Source organism: Kogia breviceps, chromosome 12 (assembly GCF_026419965.1).
Source record: "Kogia breviceps isolate mKogBre1 chromosome 12, mKogBre1 haplotype 1, whole genome shotgun sequence".
NCBI classification, from domain to species: Eukaryota; Metazoa; Chordata; class Mammalia; order Artiodactyla; family Physeteridae; genus Kogia; species Kogia breviceps.
This window is the reverse complement of record NC_081321.1, coordinates 21,249,084-21,267,798: the sequence shown is the minus strand read 5'-3', so window position 1 is coordinate 21,267,798 and position 18,715 is coordinate 21,249,084. Positions and strand designations below refer to the sequence as shown.

At 38.6% G+C, this 18,715-nt stretch overlaps 1 protein-coding gene across 1 annotated transcript in view; it reads right to left on the bottom strand.

Annotated features, from left to right (window-relative positions):
• Positions 1-252: 252 nt before the first annotated feature.
• STK38L (serine/threonine kinase 38 like) overlaps positions 253-18,715 on the bottom strand; it is an 81,546-nt gene continuing 63,083 nt past the window's right edge. Inside the window, exons 4-14 of the mRNA XM_059081558.2 lie at positions 17,017-17,139; positions 16,674-16,757; positions 10,605-10,728; positions 8,735-8,889; positions 8,259-8,361; positions 8,013-8,074; positions 6,013-6,130; positions 5,446-5,569; positions 4,377-4,472; positions 2,329-2,420; positions 253-2,223 (exon numbers count right to left, since the gene is read on the bottom strand). Of these exons, the coding sequence (XP_058937541.1) occupies positions 2,096-2,223; positions 2,329-2,420; positions 4,377-4,472; positions 5,446-5,569; positions 6,013-6,130; positions 8,013-8,074; positions 8,259-8,361; positions 8,735-8,889; positions 10,605-10,728; positions 16,674-16,757; positions 17,017-17,139 (1,209 nt within the window). The 3' untranslated portion in view covers positions 253-2,095. The remainder of the gene's footprint in view (positions 2,224-2,328; positions 2,421-4,376; positions 4,473-5,445; positions 5,570-6,012; positions 6,131-8,012; positions 8,075-8,258; positions 8,362-8,734; positions 8,890-10,604; positions 10,729-16,673; positions 16,758-17,016; positions 17,140-18,715) is intronic.

The window sequence follows — 18,715 nt, the reverse complement described above, 5'->3', positions numbered from 1 at the left end:
ACTCAGCTCCTTTATATCAATCTCTCTCTCTAACTTGAATTAATGAATTTTTTAATACTATAAGAGTTACCATATTAGAGCCAGAGAATGTTGCAATTTCCCCATATCTTACCCATTCACTATCACACTAGCAAAACATCCTTTTTTAAAATGGGGGGGGGGTTTGAGAAAAATCTCATAAAACTAAACATAAGCTAAAGATTTTTTAAAAATTAGAGGCAGTTATAATTAGAAAAACCAGAGTTAGTCAAATTGAGATAACCCCAGGATTTTAATAGTTCTCTCTCCTAGATGAGAGATGATCCAAATAAGAAAAATGGAAATGAACTATTAGATGAACACATCATAAGTATCAAACAAATACTAGGAAAGAGTGGGGTGAGGGCAAGGGAAAGGAAGGGAAGGAATGGGGAGGAAGGGAAGGGGAGAACAGGGCAGGAAAAAAACCTAGAATGACCTTATTAAAACACTGTGGAGTTCCCCAGCAAGCAGCGACATTTATAAAATCTTTTGTAGATTTGCATAACGATCCTATGCAATTCTTCCCCACTAAGAAGAACATCCGTACAAATAAATTATCATTGTAGATTCTGATCACAGATCATTTGTAATAGTGATAACTGTTGTATCTAAAAAAATTCCACCAGTTAACAGTTAAGACAAACATTAGGCCATTCTTTGATCAAGTATTACTTCTCCACTACTACTGATGAAACCAAAACCTCAGAGAGTCATTTTAAAATTAAAATATTGAGCTGGAAAAGACTATTCCATTCTTAGGGAAATACCCAAAGAATTTGCTGCTGACATCATCACCCCTATTCTCTAATCACAACCCACCGGCCTTCATTTACTTCCTTAATTCCATTTACATTAGCCACAGTGATGTAGCTAAGCGTGAACAATATTGCCCTTGAATGAGCTGGCCTCTATCAACGATGTGAAGACAGCATTCCCACAGGACAGGAAAATTCTCCTCAGCTGTGAACATCCACTCTATTCAGGATCTTTGGTACATTTGGAGTATAAGAAAATAATGGCACAATAATACAAGTACTATCAAAGGAAAAATTTTCATCAAAAGAAATAAAAGTTAACCAGCCATGATATGTAACAACTTTCTAGAAAACCAAAGTAAATAGCTCTTTGTTCTCTACAAGTCCATTTACATGATCAGAGAAGTCTGACGTTTAAAAAAATAGTTTAATAAAAATACACTAGTTCTCTACAAGCAGCCCTCATGGTCATTTCTTAAATTCAACTCACCAGAATCAAATTAAAATAATGCCATGTCCTCTTGTTAAAAAAGAAGTCCTCTTGTCACAAGAAAAGCAACTTTACATTTTATATAATACAGTACATCTCCCTATGAGTATACAGACTACGTATATAAAGGTCATCAGTATTTCTGAATGCAAAGTAAATATATTAATGGAGTGCTCGAGTGAAGGTGTTAAAACTTCCTCCTTATTATAAACTTGTCACTCCCTACTGTGGAGTTTGTGCAATAACATGATGATAAATTCTATTTTTTAAATAACCAGTGTATTTCCTTTCTAAAATGTCTTAAAACCATTACAGAAATTGTCTTCATATATATTCTGTACATGTCCAAACCAATAGGGCAAGTGTTCTAATGGCTTTTATTGATTATCTAGACCCATAAGGTTTGCAGTAAAACAGCAATACTGCAGTGTTACCTACAGGTTAGCCTATGTTGCTTTAAACGACATATGTTGCTCCTGAATTGATTAGAGGTGTTACAGTACAAAGCCACGGCACACACAGGCAGAATGGACCTTAATACGCATGTAGGCAGTGCAGTTAGAAAGGGATGTACATTTCTTTTATTCCAGTACCTTCATATAATAAAGTTAACAAAAATAATAAAATATTAAAAAAAAAAAAAAAGCCAGCTGGCACTGCCAACCAATTCCTGTAGTAGTCTTAGAAATCCTAATCCTGTAGAATTTCCTCTTATAGTCAGAAGCACCACCATCTTCGGGAGTATTTCAGTGTACTGTTATCTACGCCAAGCAAGCCTGGTGATGCAGCTACCTGAGTTCTCTTGGTTGTGAGCGAATGTGAGCTTCATTCATAATTTCCCAGCTTTCATGTAGGTGGGGATAGAGCCACGCTGAGTCAACCCTTCAAACCTTTTATAGGTATAATTGAGAAAAACCCAGTCTTTGGATTTGTAGTCCGGTTCTGTGGTGTTTGGCACTAGGAAGAGAAAAAATTAACCAAGAGCAAAGGAGTTTCATTAATGAAGATGTCATCGTCTTCAGAGACTTTTAATAGTGTTAATTGTGTTGTAGATTGTCCTACCTGGTTGTAAAATATCAGATTCAGGAAAGTCATCAAAATTTGATGTATCATCAATGCTTTTGATTTCTATGGGGATTGCTGCTGGCCTTTCCCTAAAAAAAGGTATTGAGTAACCATGGTAAGTTTTCTTGAACTCGGTTTTCCAAAACATTATCCTGCCTGCAAATTCTGCATGCTGTTCTATAGATATTAGAAGAGCCAAGGAAATTTATTATGGATTTGAAAATACCTGTAGTTAAGTGGATTTCATAGATGAGTATAATTTTTCAATAAAATATTATCATTTACTTGGAATTTTTATTTCTTTGTACCAAGACTTTCTCATGCTGTCTTTTTAACGAGGAAAAGTAAGAGTTAATGAAACGGAAAGCAGAAACGATTTTATTTAAAGAACTTTATCATTATATAAAGTACCCTAGATACCGTGGGGACTGGATCCTACCTAATTAATTCAGGAATAGAATTCTTCTAGTAGAGGATTCGTAAATCAAGTCATTTAGGAAAATAAGGGGCTCAAAGAGTGAAGGGACTACACATTTGTGATGAAATCTGAATCCCAAAACTTCTCAGTCATATAAATGTTAAGGGAATCAGGGACATTAGGTTAAAAAAATACTAAGTCATGAAAATGCCTTCTTATCATGCTAAAAAGAGTTAAAAGAATTTATCAATTTTTATTGCTTCTGTTTTTTTAGCAAGTACTTATTGGATCCATTAGGTGATAAGTTTACAAAATTATGTAAGAGCATGTATATATTTTTCCCAGAATTATTCTAACCTATTTATACTTAATGTACTAACTTAATAAATTTCCATTAGTTTAGTGTAAAGAAGCAGAGACCCTGGTACCCTGAGATCTAATCTCTTGTCATTACTTAGCAGGAGGACCTTAGGCACTGCGACTGTTCCCCAATATAAAACCAGGAGACTGGACTGGTGGTCTCTGAGCATCCTTCCCACTGCAACAGGGGGGAATCATAGTTCTGCTCAATGAGATGATGTATAGACAGTATAATACAGTGAAGCAGGTAAGAGTCAGGACTCTAGAATCAAACTGCCTGGGTCTAGTTCTAGTTAGTTCTAGCTAGATCATTCACTAGCTGAGGCACTGCAGGCAAATTACTTCTCTGTGACAGGTTTATTATGAGGATAAGATAAGAAATGCACATAAAGCACTTAGAACAGTGCTGGGCATACAATAAATGATCCCCCCAAATTGGCATATCATAGAAGCTCCAGTGAAGATCTCCAGTGAAGGGACACATAGGCTGCCTTGAAAGGGAAAAGGGGCTGGCTAGGCAGGGCAAGGGCAGGGGCAGGGAGGTGAAGAGCATTTTCGTCAGAATGAAGAGCAAATGACAAAACCCTGGGGTGGGAGAAGTGGGAAAGACCATACAAGATGCAGCTTGTACAGATGAGGCAAGAGCCACATCCCACGATCCTGAAAAGCACTTAAGGATCCTTAGTTTTATTCTAAATGCAAAGAGAAGGAAGAAAACGGCACGATCAGACTTGTTTCTAAACTGTTGCTGTCTGAGGAATAGACCAGAGCCACTGAAGGTGGTTTGGCCACAGAGTGAATAAAGGCCAATGCTCACAACGAACAACTGTAAGCAAATTCTTAAAAGCTACTTGCATTATTTAACTTTTCCCACAATGTTTAAAAGACGGACTGTATATTCTTACAAATTAATGAAGGAGACACAGTATGGTATATTAATTAGAGGACAAAAATGAGGGGTTATAGAGTCAAATGTAATTATATCTTTGTTGTGCGAACAGTCTTTGTCATGTAACTCTGAATATCAAAATCTAAACAGGGGCACGATATGTGCTTTTTCCTTAAAGTGGACATTAGATAAAATGAGTCATTTAGCTATAGCCACTATAGTCTCACTCATTTATATAATCCAGAGAACACTGATTCATCACATTATCACAGTGCTACTTCTTGTATTTAATCTAGCAGGATCGAAGAAAAATTAATCACCAAATCTAGTAAAAAAGTTTTTACTCAGACCTCTCCCACTCAAAGCCTATAAACATACCTGATGTGCCCCCAATCTACACCTTCAAAAAAAGGATGACTTTTTATTTCTTCTACTCCACTATTCCCAATTCTATTTTCAGAATCAATACAAAACCTGGAAAATGGAAACAGAGAAATTATCATATGCAGATTACATGTAAAGTAGTCTATTTGCATGATTCCAAACATTTCATCTTTTTTTCTGTTTACTGAAGTTAACTCTATTGTGGGAGATGTGGGAAAAAAATAGAAATCATCTGTAATTGCACTACTCAGACATAACTACTATAAACACTGAAGCCATTTCCTTCTAGTCTTTTAATATAATTTTTAAAATATTGTGTTACCATGTTAGGAGTATTTTTTTCACTTAGAGCATTTCTCAAAGTCATTAAATATTTTTCTGTAACTTCATTTTCTAAAATTTACACATGGAAACACTACAATTTATTTAGCCAGTTCACTACTGTTGAACATTTAGAAGGTTTTCAATTTTTCATTACTAAAAACAATATCAAGATAACATACTGTACGTAAATCTTTACACACATCTGATTATCTGCATATGTGAAATTCCTAGAAGTAGGATTGCTGGGTCAAAGGTCATAGATAGTTGAAGATTTTGTATAATATGCTGCCAACTAGCTGTTCCCATGGGTTGCCCAGTTTATATGCCTTCCAGCCATTTACAACACAGCCTAAACACTTCATCTTAGTTGAGAAACAGAATGGAATCTTGTGCTTAGAAAAGGTTTCACATAGAGACTTTTGTGATATGAACTGCTACTAAGAATTTATTTTCCCTTTCTCTTTAGGGGATAGGGACAAGGTCATTGTATTTTAACAGGAGTGACCTTTGAAATAATCCAAGGCCTCTTCCCTCTTCTTAACTCTGACTTTTTCCCCCTGCATAATTCGCTTTAAGAATCTGCATTTTTAAAAAACACCTTTTCTTTACTGATGCCTTTGACTGTACAGATCAGTGATAGTCTTTTTCCTCCCACAAAGCTGAAATAGGCAATTTAGTCTTTTAGGTCCCTGTGAAGTTTTAAGATACCACAAACTCCTCTAGGGATTTAACTACTAACCTAAGAATTAAGTCCTTGGCTTTTTCAGATATAGGCACCTCTGGAGGAAATACCAGAGTTTCTTTCCAGTTCATCACTTTCCTATATGTTTCTTGAGGTGTTTCAGAGCAGAAAGGTGGATAGCCTACGTATCAGAGAAAACAAGTTTCATGAGCTTTTATGATCAAATATGCTACACCTATTGTATGTGTGTTACAAAAAGCGAAACCGCCCTGTGTGCTCCGCTTAACAATAAAAAAACACCACCATCATAGAAACATCAGCCATTTATAATAAAATTGCTAATAAAGTCAATAAAATAAAGGATTTAAAGCATTGCCCCTCTTTTGCCTAAAAGGCCATGCAGAGACAATTTTGATACATGAGAGTTCCAGTTAAATGCCCCCTTCCTGACAGAGGATCCCCGGAGAGCTCACTGATATTTATCAGTGTGTATTTAACATTGGCGGATGTCAGAAATCAGTTGAAAGGGTTCAGCTGTTTCAGCCCATAATATCTACAATGTGTTCATCAGTGGCACTCAAGGAAATGTATATGGTATGTACATAAATGAGTGATAAAACATACCTATTAGCATTTCATACATAATTACTCCCAAAGACCACCAGTCACACAATTTGTTGTACCCAGTCTGCATGAACACTTCTGGAGCAATGTAATCTGGTGTCCCCACTGTGGAATATGCCTGCAAAGGAACAGCTTGTCAAATCAATGTTCTCAATGGTTTATTTATTTATTTTTTTTTAAGATCCAAGTATAGCTCACTACTGGAAAAACCAATATATACAGAAGTTAATTTTTCATTTAATACTTGTTTTGCATGTTTATCATGTATAAGGCTTGGTGATAGGCACCGAGTCAGATAATTTGTTATCTAAGACATGATTTCTGTCCCCCAAAGAGCTCAACAATGTTATTTATGTATTTAGCCCTAATTCCATTCCAAAAAGAATAAAAAGCTTGTGCCCAGTAGGCCTAGCTGCCCCACTCACTAGTAATGTGCTCTCAGGCAAGTTATTCAACCTTCCCGAGCCTCAGCTTCTGCTTACGTAAAACTGGGGTAGTGAGACCTGCCCTAACAGAGTGGATATGAGGATGAAACAAAGGAATGTGTTTGTAAACTGCAGCCTACTATATAAACGTCAGGTATTTTCATTATAAACTCATTTCCAGGGCACTGCTTATCCATTAGAAAGCAATGCCGTTTTTCATTCTTAATTCATGTAAAATCTTACAAAACCTTTCTTTAAGGCAATGATTTTCAACTACAGGTAGTACTCTAAGGGCCACCTGAAAATGTGGAAAATGTGTGACAGCAGCTTTTGACATTTCAATGACCTGGGAGAAGACATGATTGGCATATAGTGGGCAGGGGATACAGGTTCTAAAGGAATTTCCTGCCCCAAATACCAAGAGTCCCCCCCGTTTCTTCACTGGGAAACACTGATATAAGTCATGATGACGGTCACGAGAATAATAAAACCTGCACATGAGTAATCAGTGTGAATATTCTGTAATCAGGGGGTACAGAATTCCCACCATAGTTTTAGGCAGTATTCATTTTCCCCTTTAAAAGTAGAAAATACTACAGTTCTTTTCTCAATTGTAAAATGTGATCTAAAAGTGATACATTTAAAAGTAGAAGGAAGATTCTGTCATTAATGCACAGCTCAAAACATTTTTAAAAACTTGTAAAAACACCGAAGTGTTTTACAAGCACAAAAAGTTTACTTGGGCTAATGAGAGAATGAGCTCAATAATGCAAAGGGTCATTTTATTTGCTCTGAGAGGGTATGAGACTCTTGCCTTTCAGTCTATTTACCTTCCTGAGGGACTGCTGAATGAGTTTCTCTTCATCACTTGGCTGAATTTAACAAATATTTACAGAGTGTCGAGATACGTTAGGAAATTAAAGTCAAAGGGCACATTCCTAACCTTGACAATGTTCATGGGCCTAGTTAAGAGGATAAAGGGAAAGAGGAAAAGGGGCAGATCATTCTAATATTTGCTGAGCAACGGAGGAGAAATCGTGCCGGGTTAAAAATAGACAGCGTTGTCCTACACTAAAGCAGTCATTAAGTTTATCTGCAGTAAAGGCTGCTTTCCAATTTTATCTATTCTATTGTAACACTGTTAACATGCCAAACTTTCTGTTTACTTTGTCTACGCAGCTCTTAGAAGCACACTATAACCTTACTTATGCTGATTGACATTTGTTGCATCAGGACAGGTAGGGAAAATGGAAACGTGAAAATCATACGGCATTTACTACAATTTACACTCATCTCAGTGAGTTTTATAGAAAATGCCAGTACTCGTAAACAGACAGATTAACTAATTATAGATATGATTGATAAAATATTCTGAAGTGAAATCATAAAGTAAAAATCAGCATTTTCCTTTACAGGCAGGGAAATGTTACAGAGAAACTAAGAAAACTCTATGATCCCGGAACAAGCTCTACCATTGCTATGAAGTAAGAACTAATCATTGTGAAGCTCCAAATTACCAAGCAAATACCAAATGAGATTTTAGGACCAGGGCACAAAATTCTTTCTTCAACTCACCAGTTGCCTCCTGTTCTTCTTCCATGTTTCTGCTTTCCTCTTTGAGTTCATATTCTGGAATGCTAATTTCAACAAGACAGAATTGTAAGTACGAGGGAAAAACTCTTACTGGAAAACAAATTCACACATATCCAATGAAAACACATCGGTTTAAGGGGTGAGGAGAAGGAGAGAAGCTTCAGTTCTCAACAGTCCTGGATTAAACCAGCTGTTCTACTTTAACCCCCCCCCCAAAATCAAACTTACAGAAGTCACTTGGTGGGTTGTGTGTAAGGTTTCTGTAGAATTCAGTCCTATGAGCCTTCTTTAATCCCGTGCACAAACCAAAATCAGATAATTTTACATGACCCTAAGGAAAAAAAGAAGACAGACAAAACCTAGTAAAATCAATAGATTTTATTAACTTAGAGACAAAAGCCTCATTAAAAACTCTTCTAAATGCAATCAAAAAAATTCTTAGCTTAGAATTCATACAGGTGAAATGTATAATTATCAATATTGGATGATGATTATTTTAAGGAGTAGACAATGGAAGATGATAAAAAGACAGCCAGTTTTCCCTTGATGTCATTTCACTTCACGGCTCTCTCCTACCGTATCAGTCTATGAAATAATGTAGGCTAGCAATAATATAAATTGCAGTTGCCCATTTCCAATCACAAAACCACCTCTATTACTTCATAAAATAATCAGCAACCTAATAATTCACTTTATTCACATGCCTTGGCATCCAATAAAAGGTTGTCTGGTTTAATATCCCGATGGATGAAACCCAACTGGTGGATCGCATCTATTGCCAGAACAGTCTCTGAAATGTAGAACTGTGTTTCCTCTTCCGTCAAAGTATCTTTCTTCATTAGCAATGTCATCATGTCACCTAATTAAATGAGAATAAGTACCATGTGATAGAAATGCCTCAAAAAGGGGAATGCCTTATAAAAGATTTCTTTGTAATATACAACATATGCCTGATTTTTGCACTTTATGATCTACCCAGTGTACCTCCAACCATCTCTAGGGCCCAATAAAAAAAAGTGTCACTGCATAAGGAAAAGTTTCATGACATTTAATGGTTTTAAGGTAGAAAGTATGTGAAATCAAATCAGAGCAGAGGTGATAAAGAAGTAATATCTACCACTCAACATCCAGAATAAGTGGCTGAGGAAAATATGTCAAAATGTGAGAATGAATCAGTGTCAGCACACCTGGAAATGGGATATATTCTTTCAAATTCAGGTTTCAAAAACACTCAGTACTCTCTGGGCCAACAAAAATAGCTCATCAGCCCACCAAAAGGGTCACTTCTAGACATTTTTTTGTTTTCAAGAACTTTTGCTCTTTTACAAGGGGCAAAGAAGAAACACTGGTGAATTTACAACTCAGAATTGACAATTGTTGATATTTTTTCATGATGCTTCAAGTCTTAAAAAAAAAAAACAGGGCTTCCCTGGTGGCGCAGTGGTTGGGAGTCCGCCTGCCGATGCAGGGGACGCGGGTTCGTGCCCCAGTCCGGGAAGATCCCACATGCCGCGGAGCAGCTGGGCCCGTGAGCCGTGGCCGCTGGGCCTGCGCGTCCGGAGCCTGTTCTCTGCAGCGGGAGAGGCCACAGCAGTGAGAGGCCCGCGTACCGCAAAAAAAAAAAAAAAAAAAAAACCATGCAGATTCTTTGTCCTCCATTCCCATTCTATTCTCCTTTTCCTTTTTGCTGAGTAGCCATTATCACGGATTTGGTTTGGTGTGCATTCTTCCAGCTTATTTTTGAAGTATGTTCTCATAAACATATATATTAATCTATGAATTTACCGTCTTTTGTATGTTTTTAAAAATTACACAAGTAATATCAACTGTACATAATTCCACAGCTTGCCTTATTATTCTACTTTGTTTCTGAGATCCTACTGTTGAAATAGATAGAGCTCCTGACTTTTCACTACTGTAAAACATTTCATCACACAATTATGCCACATTTTATTTATCCATTCTTCCACTGATGGACATTCATCTCGTGTCTAGTTTTTCACTATTATGACACTGCTGCAATGAGCATCCTTTTACAGGCCTCTTGCGCACGTGCGTTTTCAACTTTACCGGTATCTCCGAACTGCTCTCTGTAAGGGTTAGAGATTCCTTCTCACAGATGAGAGGCCCATTTCCCCTAGCCCCATCAGACTTTCAGTGTTTTTACTAATCAGATGAGTGTGAAATGGAATCTCATTCTTGTTTTAATTTGCATTTCCCTGAATATGGGTGAAGCTGAACATTTTCCTATATATTTGTAGACTAACCAGAGTTTTCTTTTCTACACTGCCTACCATTTGCCACTGGGTTGTTTGTCTTCTTTAGTGACTTGTTCTTAACTCCAGGCTTGTAAAGATCTAAATAATGTACAGTAAACACAGAATGATATTTAAAATGTGCCAACTTTATCGTTTCTTCAAAATAATCTGCTTTGTGGAGGAAGTATTAGAAAATCATGACTAACTGTGTAAAACCTCAGAGCTAGGGATATAAAAGTAAACCTAATCAATAAAATTATAATTACATATAACAATGTGCTTGTGTCAGTCTGTCATTGCTATTGTTTGCTTTTACCTCCAGGGAGAAATTCCATGATTAGATAAAGGTTCCTCTTATCTTGAAAACTGTAAAACATCTTCACCACCCAGGCACCATCTGCTTCTACTAAAATATCTCTTTCTGCTCGGATATGGGCCACCTGGAGGAATGTATTTTGAAAAAATAATTGTAACACATTACACATTTTCCAAGCTGACTTCTTAACAGTTATCATGTTCTCATTAAATTTAGAGAAGCTCAGGAAATAGTTTATTTTAGCTGATATCTTTAGGCCTGAAAAGTTGGGATCGCAAGGGGAAGCTGAGGCCTTTGAAGTAGAAAAATGATGATTAGTCTAAAATTTTTCTAACCAGAATCTCCACCTAGCCAAGGATCTTGGCTTTGTCATATAAATTTAGGGTCTGACTTTTAAAAGTTAAAAGTAGTAAGCAATGCCCTATAGATGGGTATGACAAAGTCTGGGTCCTTAGCAAACTATTTTTAACTCTTACTAGTCCAAAAAAGGGACTGACTTGGTCTTTAGCCATTAGGTTGTTTTTTTAAGAAGAAGAAACATTTATAATGGTTTTATATCATTTTGTTATAATGAACTTGTATAATATTTATAAACATCTACAGCAAATTATTATATAACTTTTGGGGATTTTGCTACTTACTTTTGCCAGACAAAATTACTAGAGCTACTATTACACGAACAATAGACTGAAAAATTTTATAAACTGAGTGATTTGTGGGGTTGGTATAATCAACTTTCAGATGCTTGTCCACTGATATAGTTATACATTCTTTCTTCAAAGATTAATTAACGATAGGATTTGATTTTATGCGTTTGCTGTTTTCATGGTGCATCATTATGAACACCTACCTAAAGCACACAAGAACACAGATTTTGTAAACCTTTTCATGACAACAAAATATGATCTGCTTAAATTATCTGGGATTATTGTATTATGATCTGATACAGTAAATGCTCTGAGATAAAACTCAAAGCATAAGAGTAAACGTTAAGGACTAAAAACTTGTTTTCTGGCATCAAAAACCTTAAAATCTCTCTGGACCTGTTTCATAAAGTGAAAAATGATACCAAAATTCTTACCTATTGCCTTTTACAAAGCATTTTAAGATGGTAAAGGAAAAACAAACTTTTGGTGTTGCCTCTGTGGTTGTCAGGATAAACTTGGCTTGATTATTTTTAAGTATCTTACGGCCAGATTACAGGATATGTTTTCAAAAATGAGCCTATGTTTCTAAAGTATAGGAAGTCTCTTGCACAGTAATCCAGCACCACAATAGTGGGGAGAAAAGTTGCTACTTAATTTTGCGGAGTGGTTAGCGTTCAAGTAAATGTGATAAAAACTGAAAATAATGACATATTAGAATTGAGTAGGGAAAAGGTTTTCTAAAATGAAATTCAATGGTGACAAAAGCAGATTAATTTATATAGGGGAAAAAACAACCCCAAAGTGCAAAACAGACTTGATGTTGGACTCCAGCGAGATTCTCCTGCAAAATATTCTAGACCAGGGCTGTCCAACAGAAACAGATGTAAGCCACGTACGTCGTTTTAAGTTTTCTGGTAGCCACACAAAAAGTAAAAAGAAATGGATGAAATTATTTTTAACTATGTAGTTTCCGTAACACCCATATATCCAAAATGTTGTAATTTCAGTATAGAATCAATAAAAAAATTGAGAAATTTTACACTTTTTTTTTTTTTTTGCACCAGATCTTCAAAATTTGCTGAGCATTTTCCATTCGCAGCACATCTCAATTCAGACTAGCTACACTGAAGTGCCCAGTAGCCACACGAGGCCAGTAACTAAAGACTACAGCTGGAACTGACTGCTGCCTTTTGTTCTTCCTCTAAAACCCGACCCAGGACTAATCATATGGCTTAGTTAGAAGATTCCTGTTTACCTCATCTCTGAGGATCAACATCTTGACACAGACATTTATTCCCATCCTTGTCTGCAATTCTCTCACACAGCTCAGTATCTCGACCTTCCTTGTCTTCCGAACCACCGCCCCCTGGAATCAGCCTGTGTTCAAAAGAACCCCTGTCACCTCATCTCTGGATGGTTCCTGCCACCTTCGCTTCCTAATTGGAATCAGGCTGTCCACGGAGAGTCCGTCTCCCTGCAGAGTGGGCTGTCAGGAATGACCTGCTTTCTCTCTCCGTGTTTCTTGGTTTCCCGCTTATCCTCAGCTGCTTCTGAACCACTGTGACACTCTCCTCACCCCCAGCTCCTCTGCGGGCATGCTGTCAGGCGCCGTCAGCTGTCATCCTTTCTCCTGGTCAACCCCCCTCAGTCAGTCGTGACTCCAGCTCATGGCTCACCAGCTCCCTTTCCATCCTTTCTAGGCATGGGTGAATTTCCAGATCCATAAGGACGAACCACCAAATACCCCATCTGCGCGGCTCCTGCATCCTTCCTCACCTCCAGTGACCTTTTCCTCCACTGCACCTCAGCCACCCCTGGTGACCTTCTCGTCCTTTTCATAACCAATAACTGTCCTCCCTCTCAAATCTCCATTTTAAGGGACTCTGTTTCTGATCCCCACCTTTTATCCTCCCAGGTGTCTTATTTTTATACTTCAGTCTCCATCCCATGGACCCTACACCACTTTTTCTCTGTTACTCTCCTCAGAACCTTGTTGCTTTCTCTACCCGGCCTTGGTTCCATCATTATAATCACTCTTTTGCAAACAGCTTCGACTCCCTTGTCCTCCTCTCCCTCTGTTGCATTTGCCTGGCAAAACACCAACGCTGGTTAGGCCCAAATTTCTGCCTGTTCTGTACCTGCCCCAGAGCAACTAAGTATCACCGGAGAAAAATCACCCAACGATACCAAGTGGTTTCACTTTACGTTCATGATCGAAAATCTCCAGGGACGTTCAACTGCAAGTCTGCTTTCCCCCACTTCAAGTCAATAGTTGTGACTGTCTCACAACTTCTCTCTGCTTACACCTCCGGCAAGCTACCTACCCCTCCTTTCCTCCTGCTGGTGACCTCCCTTCCCTTATTTGCACTCAGGAGGAACGTGGCACTTTACACGCCAGATCAACCACCCTGCGTTTGTTCCTACTTTCTCTGCTTTTCTTCCCTGTCCTAATGAATAGGTCCCCGCTCCTATCAAAGATCAACTTCTCTGTCATCCTGTGTACTCCTGTAATTATCTGCCTTCTCTCTCCTGCATCTTCGATTGTTCTCTCTCGAATGGATTCTTCCAATCAGCAGTGCCTTAACAACAACAACAAAAAAAACCCCAACATTCTTTACCAAACTGTTCTTTGTTCTGCTTTACGTGAAAGACTTATCTATACTCACGTTCTCCACTTCTTGCTTCCCATTTTCTTTCCCACTATTCCACTGAGGCACTCCAATCCACTGGAGCTGTCCTTCCCAAGTTATTCAGAATCTCCAACAGTGACACCCAGTGGCCTGTCTTCCTCTTGCCCCCTCTCTTAGCAGCAATCGACGTACTTGACCATTCACCTTCTCCTTTGAACGCTTTCTTCTGCTGGCTCCCATGACACCATGCTCTCCTAGCGGTCTCCCTTAACTGAGCAGATGTTCCCTCTGGTCTCCTTTCCTGGTTTCTCCTCTGCCTAGTGTTCCCTAAGGGCTCGGATCCAGGCCCTCTCTTCTTTGCTATATTTGTTCCCTAGGCAATTTCATCTGTCCCTTTACTTTAAATACTACCAATCTATTGATTACTTCTAAATTATATTTCTTTTTAAAACATTTATTTATTTATTTATTTATTTTTGGCTGCGTTGGGTCTTCGTTGCTGTGCGCAGGCGTTCTCTAGTTGCGGTGAGCGGGGGCTACTCTTCATTGCAGTGCGCGGACTTCTCACTGCGGTGGCTTCTCTTGCTGCGAGCACGCACTCCAGGCGTGTGGGCTTCAGAAGTTGTGGCTCGTGGGCTCTAGAGCGCACGCTCAGTAGTTGTGGCGCTCGGGCTTAGTTGCTCTGCGGCATGTGGGATCTTCCCGGACCGGGGCTCGAACCGATGTCCCCTGCATTGGCAGGCGGATTCTTAACCACCGCGCCACCAGGGAAGCCCCTAAATTATATTTCTAGTCAAACTTCTCCCCATATTCTAGCCAACTGTCAACATAATTATCTCTACTTGGATATCCAACAAGGAGCTCAAACTTAATATGCCACAAAGACAACACCTGATTCCCAGTGTCACCAAACCTGTTCCTTCCTCAGTCTTTCCTACGTTAGAAACTGACACCATCAGGCATCCCATTCCCAAGTAAAACTCTAGGTATTATCCTTGATTCTTCCCTCCCTTTTCACTACCCTTACCTCTCCTCTCACCCCCACAACATAGAGTAGGTCACAGAAAATCCTGCTGGCTCTTCCATGGAAACATATACTTAATCTGTTTGACTTTCTTCCTCTTTGCTGTTGTATAAGTCACAGTCACATCCTGGCTGGAATCGCTACACAGTCTCTCAAGTGTTCCCGCTGCTTCAACTCTTGTTTGTCCTTCCAGCAAGCAAAGGGGTTGAGTCATCTTTGTAAAACATCCATCAGACATGACGCTTCTCTGTTTAAGCAAAACATGTCTTCCCACTGCATTCGGAGTAAGACCCCCATGGCCTGTAAAGCTCTGTGTGATCTGGTCCCTGCCCCCCTCTTCCCCTTCATCTCCAACCACTCTTCCCCTCTCTGAATTCAGCCACAGCGTCTCCGAGCAGGCCAAGATTATTCTTGCCTCAGGGCCCCTGCATTTGCTCCCTGGATCTTTGTTCTACCAGATCGTTAGATCTCATACTTTCTAATTATTCGGTCTCTCATCAATATTCCCTTCTCAGAGAACCCTCCCTCATCTCATTCTTCCTCCTAAAGCCAGGTCATCTGCATCACTTTATCCTTTTGTAACATCTGTCTTCATAGTACTCATCAGAAATGACTATGTCAAATAGCTGTCTGCCCATTTTCCCCACGACTGTCAGCGAACAAGAATCAGGTTTCTCCCGTTAATCAACTGTACTCCCGGAACATAGAATAGTATTTGACACATCATAGGCACGTAATAAATACTTGTTGAATAAACGGAATAGAAATAAAGTGAAACACTGCAGTGAAAATTAAAGTGGGCCATATTTAAATAAAAATCAACATCATACTGCTATAATAACAAAGTAAGCTTTAGGTGGGACTAAAGACTGAAATCAAGCATTAGGTACAGAGAGGTGCCTCTCCCTCTGTACCCTTGTTGAGTCCTTCACTAGCATATATATTCACTTAGGGTTCTACCCAGACTGGAGATACAGGTGAATGCATAAAATAATACTACTGATGTTTTCAGATTTATGGCCGCCCCATAAACTGCATCAAGTCATAGGAAACATGGAGAGAGCCCAGGAGTACAAAACTGGAGTGGTTACAGATTTTGGAAACATGTAAAATCAGCTAATTCTCAAGAGACTGGTTTGCTTACTTGATAGGTGACAGGGACTGAGAGAGCTGAGAACTGTCCTTTATTTTCACTGAATTCAGAGAAGAAGGTATTCTGTTACGGACTGAATGTTTCTGTCCCTCCTGAAAATCCCTACGGTGGTGTGCTAACTCCCAGTGTGACTGGGTTTGGAGACGGGCCTCTAAGAAGGTAACGAAGGTTAGTGAGGTCGTAAGGGGCAGGGCTAGTGTTCTTGTAGGACGAGACCCCAGAGAGTCACACTCTCCCCTCTCTGTGCACACACCAAGGAGAGGCTACGTGGGGACTCGGTGAGAAGGCGGCCGTCTGCAAGCCAGGAATAGCGCTCTCACCAGCAACCAAACCCTGCTTGCTCTTGGACTTCCAGCCTCCAGAACTGTGAGAAAAGAAACTTCTGTTGTTTAAGCCATCCAGTCTGTGGTATTTTGTTAGACATGTAAATCAGATTATGAATTTGGAAGAAATCTGAACTATAAGAACTGAAAAACAACAAAGCCGGCTACCAAAGGTCTACAGATTATATAGTAAGATGTGTGGGTTTCTTTCTAAAAGTCCCAGTTTTAGCACTTGCTCTAACACCTCGTCAGTGGACACCCCCTTTGGCTACGTGTGTTAAAGAGCTCATACCTGCTCTTTTTCAAGCATATCAGCTTTTCTCAATATCTTCATTGCATAGATATGGCCTGTATCTTTCTTCTGGACCAGCCGCACCTAGAATGTAAAAATTCATATCACAAAAGTCAAACGATCACTACTATTTGTTTAGGAGTGAAAGGTAGGCTCCTTTAAAGAAAGCAGTGTTGTAGTTTGCGGTTGCTGGTGTTTTAGAAATTCTATTAAAATTAAGCTATTTTAATACACATTTTAATATATTACACTACTTTAATACATATTAAGCTATTTTAATACATAGTCTGAACTATCTTAAGATACATATGTTCAACAGCAGTGACTTAAAAAAGAAGCGCACCTCTCCAAATGCTCCTCTTCCGATAACTTTCAGAGACTCAAAGTCATCCAAGCCAAGTCTGGTCCGCTTGAGCCGTAAGAACTCTGTTTCCTTGCGAGCATGTTGTGATCGGCGTAACTTTTTCTATTAAGAAAGGACAGTTTAAAAGGATGATTTTAAAATCAGATTATCTCAAAGGAAGCCTATAGTATTCAAAGATGAGATACATTATAATGAAGGTAATGTATCTAAATATCATATAGTGGTGCTATAACTAACTTAGTTACCAGAGTTGAATATTTATTAAGCATGGAAAAAATAAAATAATCTGAAAAAACCGTTCTTAAATTCTTAACAATTGATAAATCTTTATTCTTGAGGCAGACTCCATTAAATATTTCATCTTAACTAGATCACATATTCTTTCATTTTTATGCTAAATTAATTCAAAAACAAAAATTAAACTTTAGGAAATGCTAATAGTATTCTGATATTGATTTTCTACTGTCAAGAAATCTACTTTGTTTCAATTCCCTAATTTCCAAGGTTGCTCTGTCACAACTACTGAGACTTCTGACACTGAAATAACACAACAGCAATATTTCCATACAGATTTATTTATGATAGAATTTATTCTTGGGCAGATTTTTAATAAAGTCCTTGAGACTTGTCACTCAACTTCTTGAAAATATGAAATCGCAACAACAACAACAAAATTACACAAAGTATCCTTTAAAATATCCAAGTCAAGAATTTCATAGTTCATTCTCCAAAGATTACAAAAAATACTATTAATAAGAAACATGAAATACCTGAAGGTTACACTTGGAATGGGCATTTATTTAACTGTTCTAAACCTCATTTTTCCCCTCACCAAACAAAATTCTCTTTTTTTGACATAGAATTATGTCAAATTACCTCTCCTAGTAGAGGTCACATAGAATGGGTAACGAACAAAATCAGGGACAAAATTAAACCCCGGTTCATCTCCAACTGAACCCTATCAAGCTTTCAGTGGTTCGGGTCTGAGGAGAAAATAACTCAAAATGACTGAAACTGTTCAGAAACATTGCTCCTAAATGCAGTGCAAGATATAACCACTGAGTAGTCCCTTCCTAACCCTGTGTACATCTGTTTCCAAAAGGGTAAGGTGAACTATTAATTAGAAATATGCAAGCATGGGCTTCCCTGGCGGCGCAGTGGTTAAGAATCCGGCTGCCAATGCATGCGACACGGGTTCGAGCCCTGGTCCGGGAAGATCCCACATGCCGCGGAGCAGCTAAGCCTGTGCACCACAACTACTGAGTCCACGTGCCACAACTACTGAAGCCCGCGTGCCTAGAGCCCGTGCTCTGCAACAAGAGAAGCCACTGCAATGAGAAGCCTGCGCACCACAACAAAGAGTAGCCCCCGTGCGCCGCAACTAGAGAAAGCCTGCGCACAGCAACGAAGACCCAACGCAGCCAAAAATAAATTAATTTATTTTTTTAAAAAAGAAAGAAATATGCAAGTATGTATCATTAACGCGACGGAATTCTGATACTTCTAACAAAGTTAATCTAAGAGGATAAAATTAGGAAATATGTCTTCAATCTAAATATCTTTAAACAGCTAAGTAAAGTCACATCAATGGTGGAAACAGTGAAGACCTTCTTTGTTTAAAAATGCCTTTTGAATAATAATGTGGAAAAATGAATTATTAGTAAAACAAAAAGAGAGC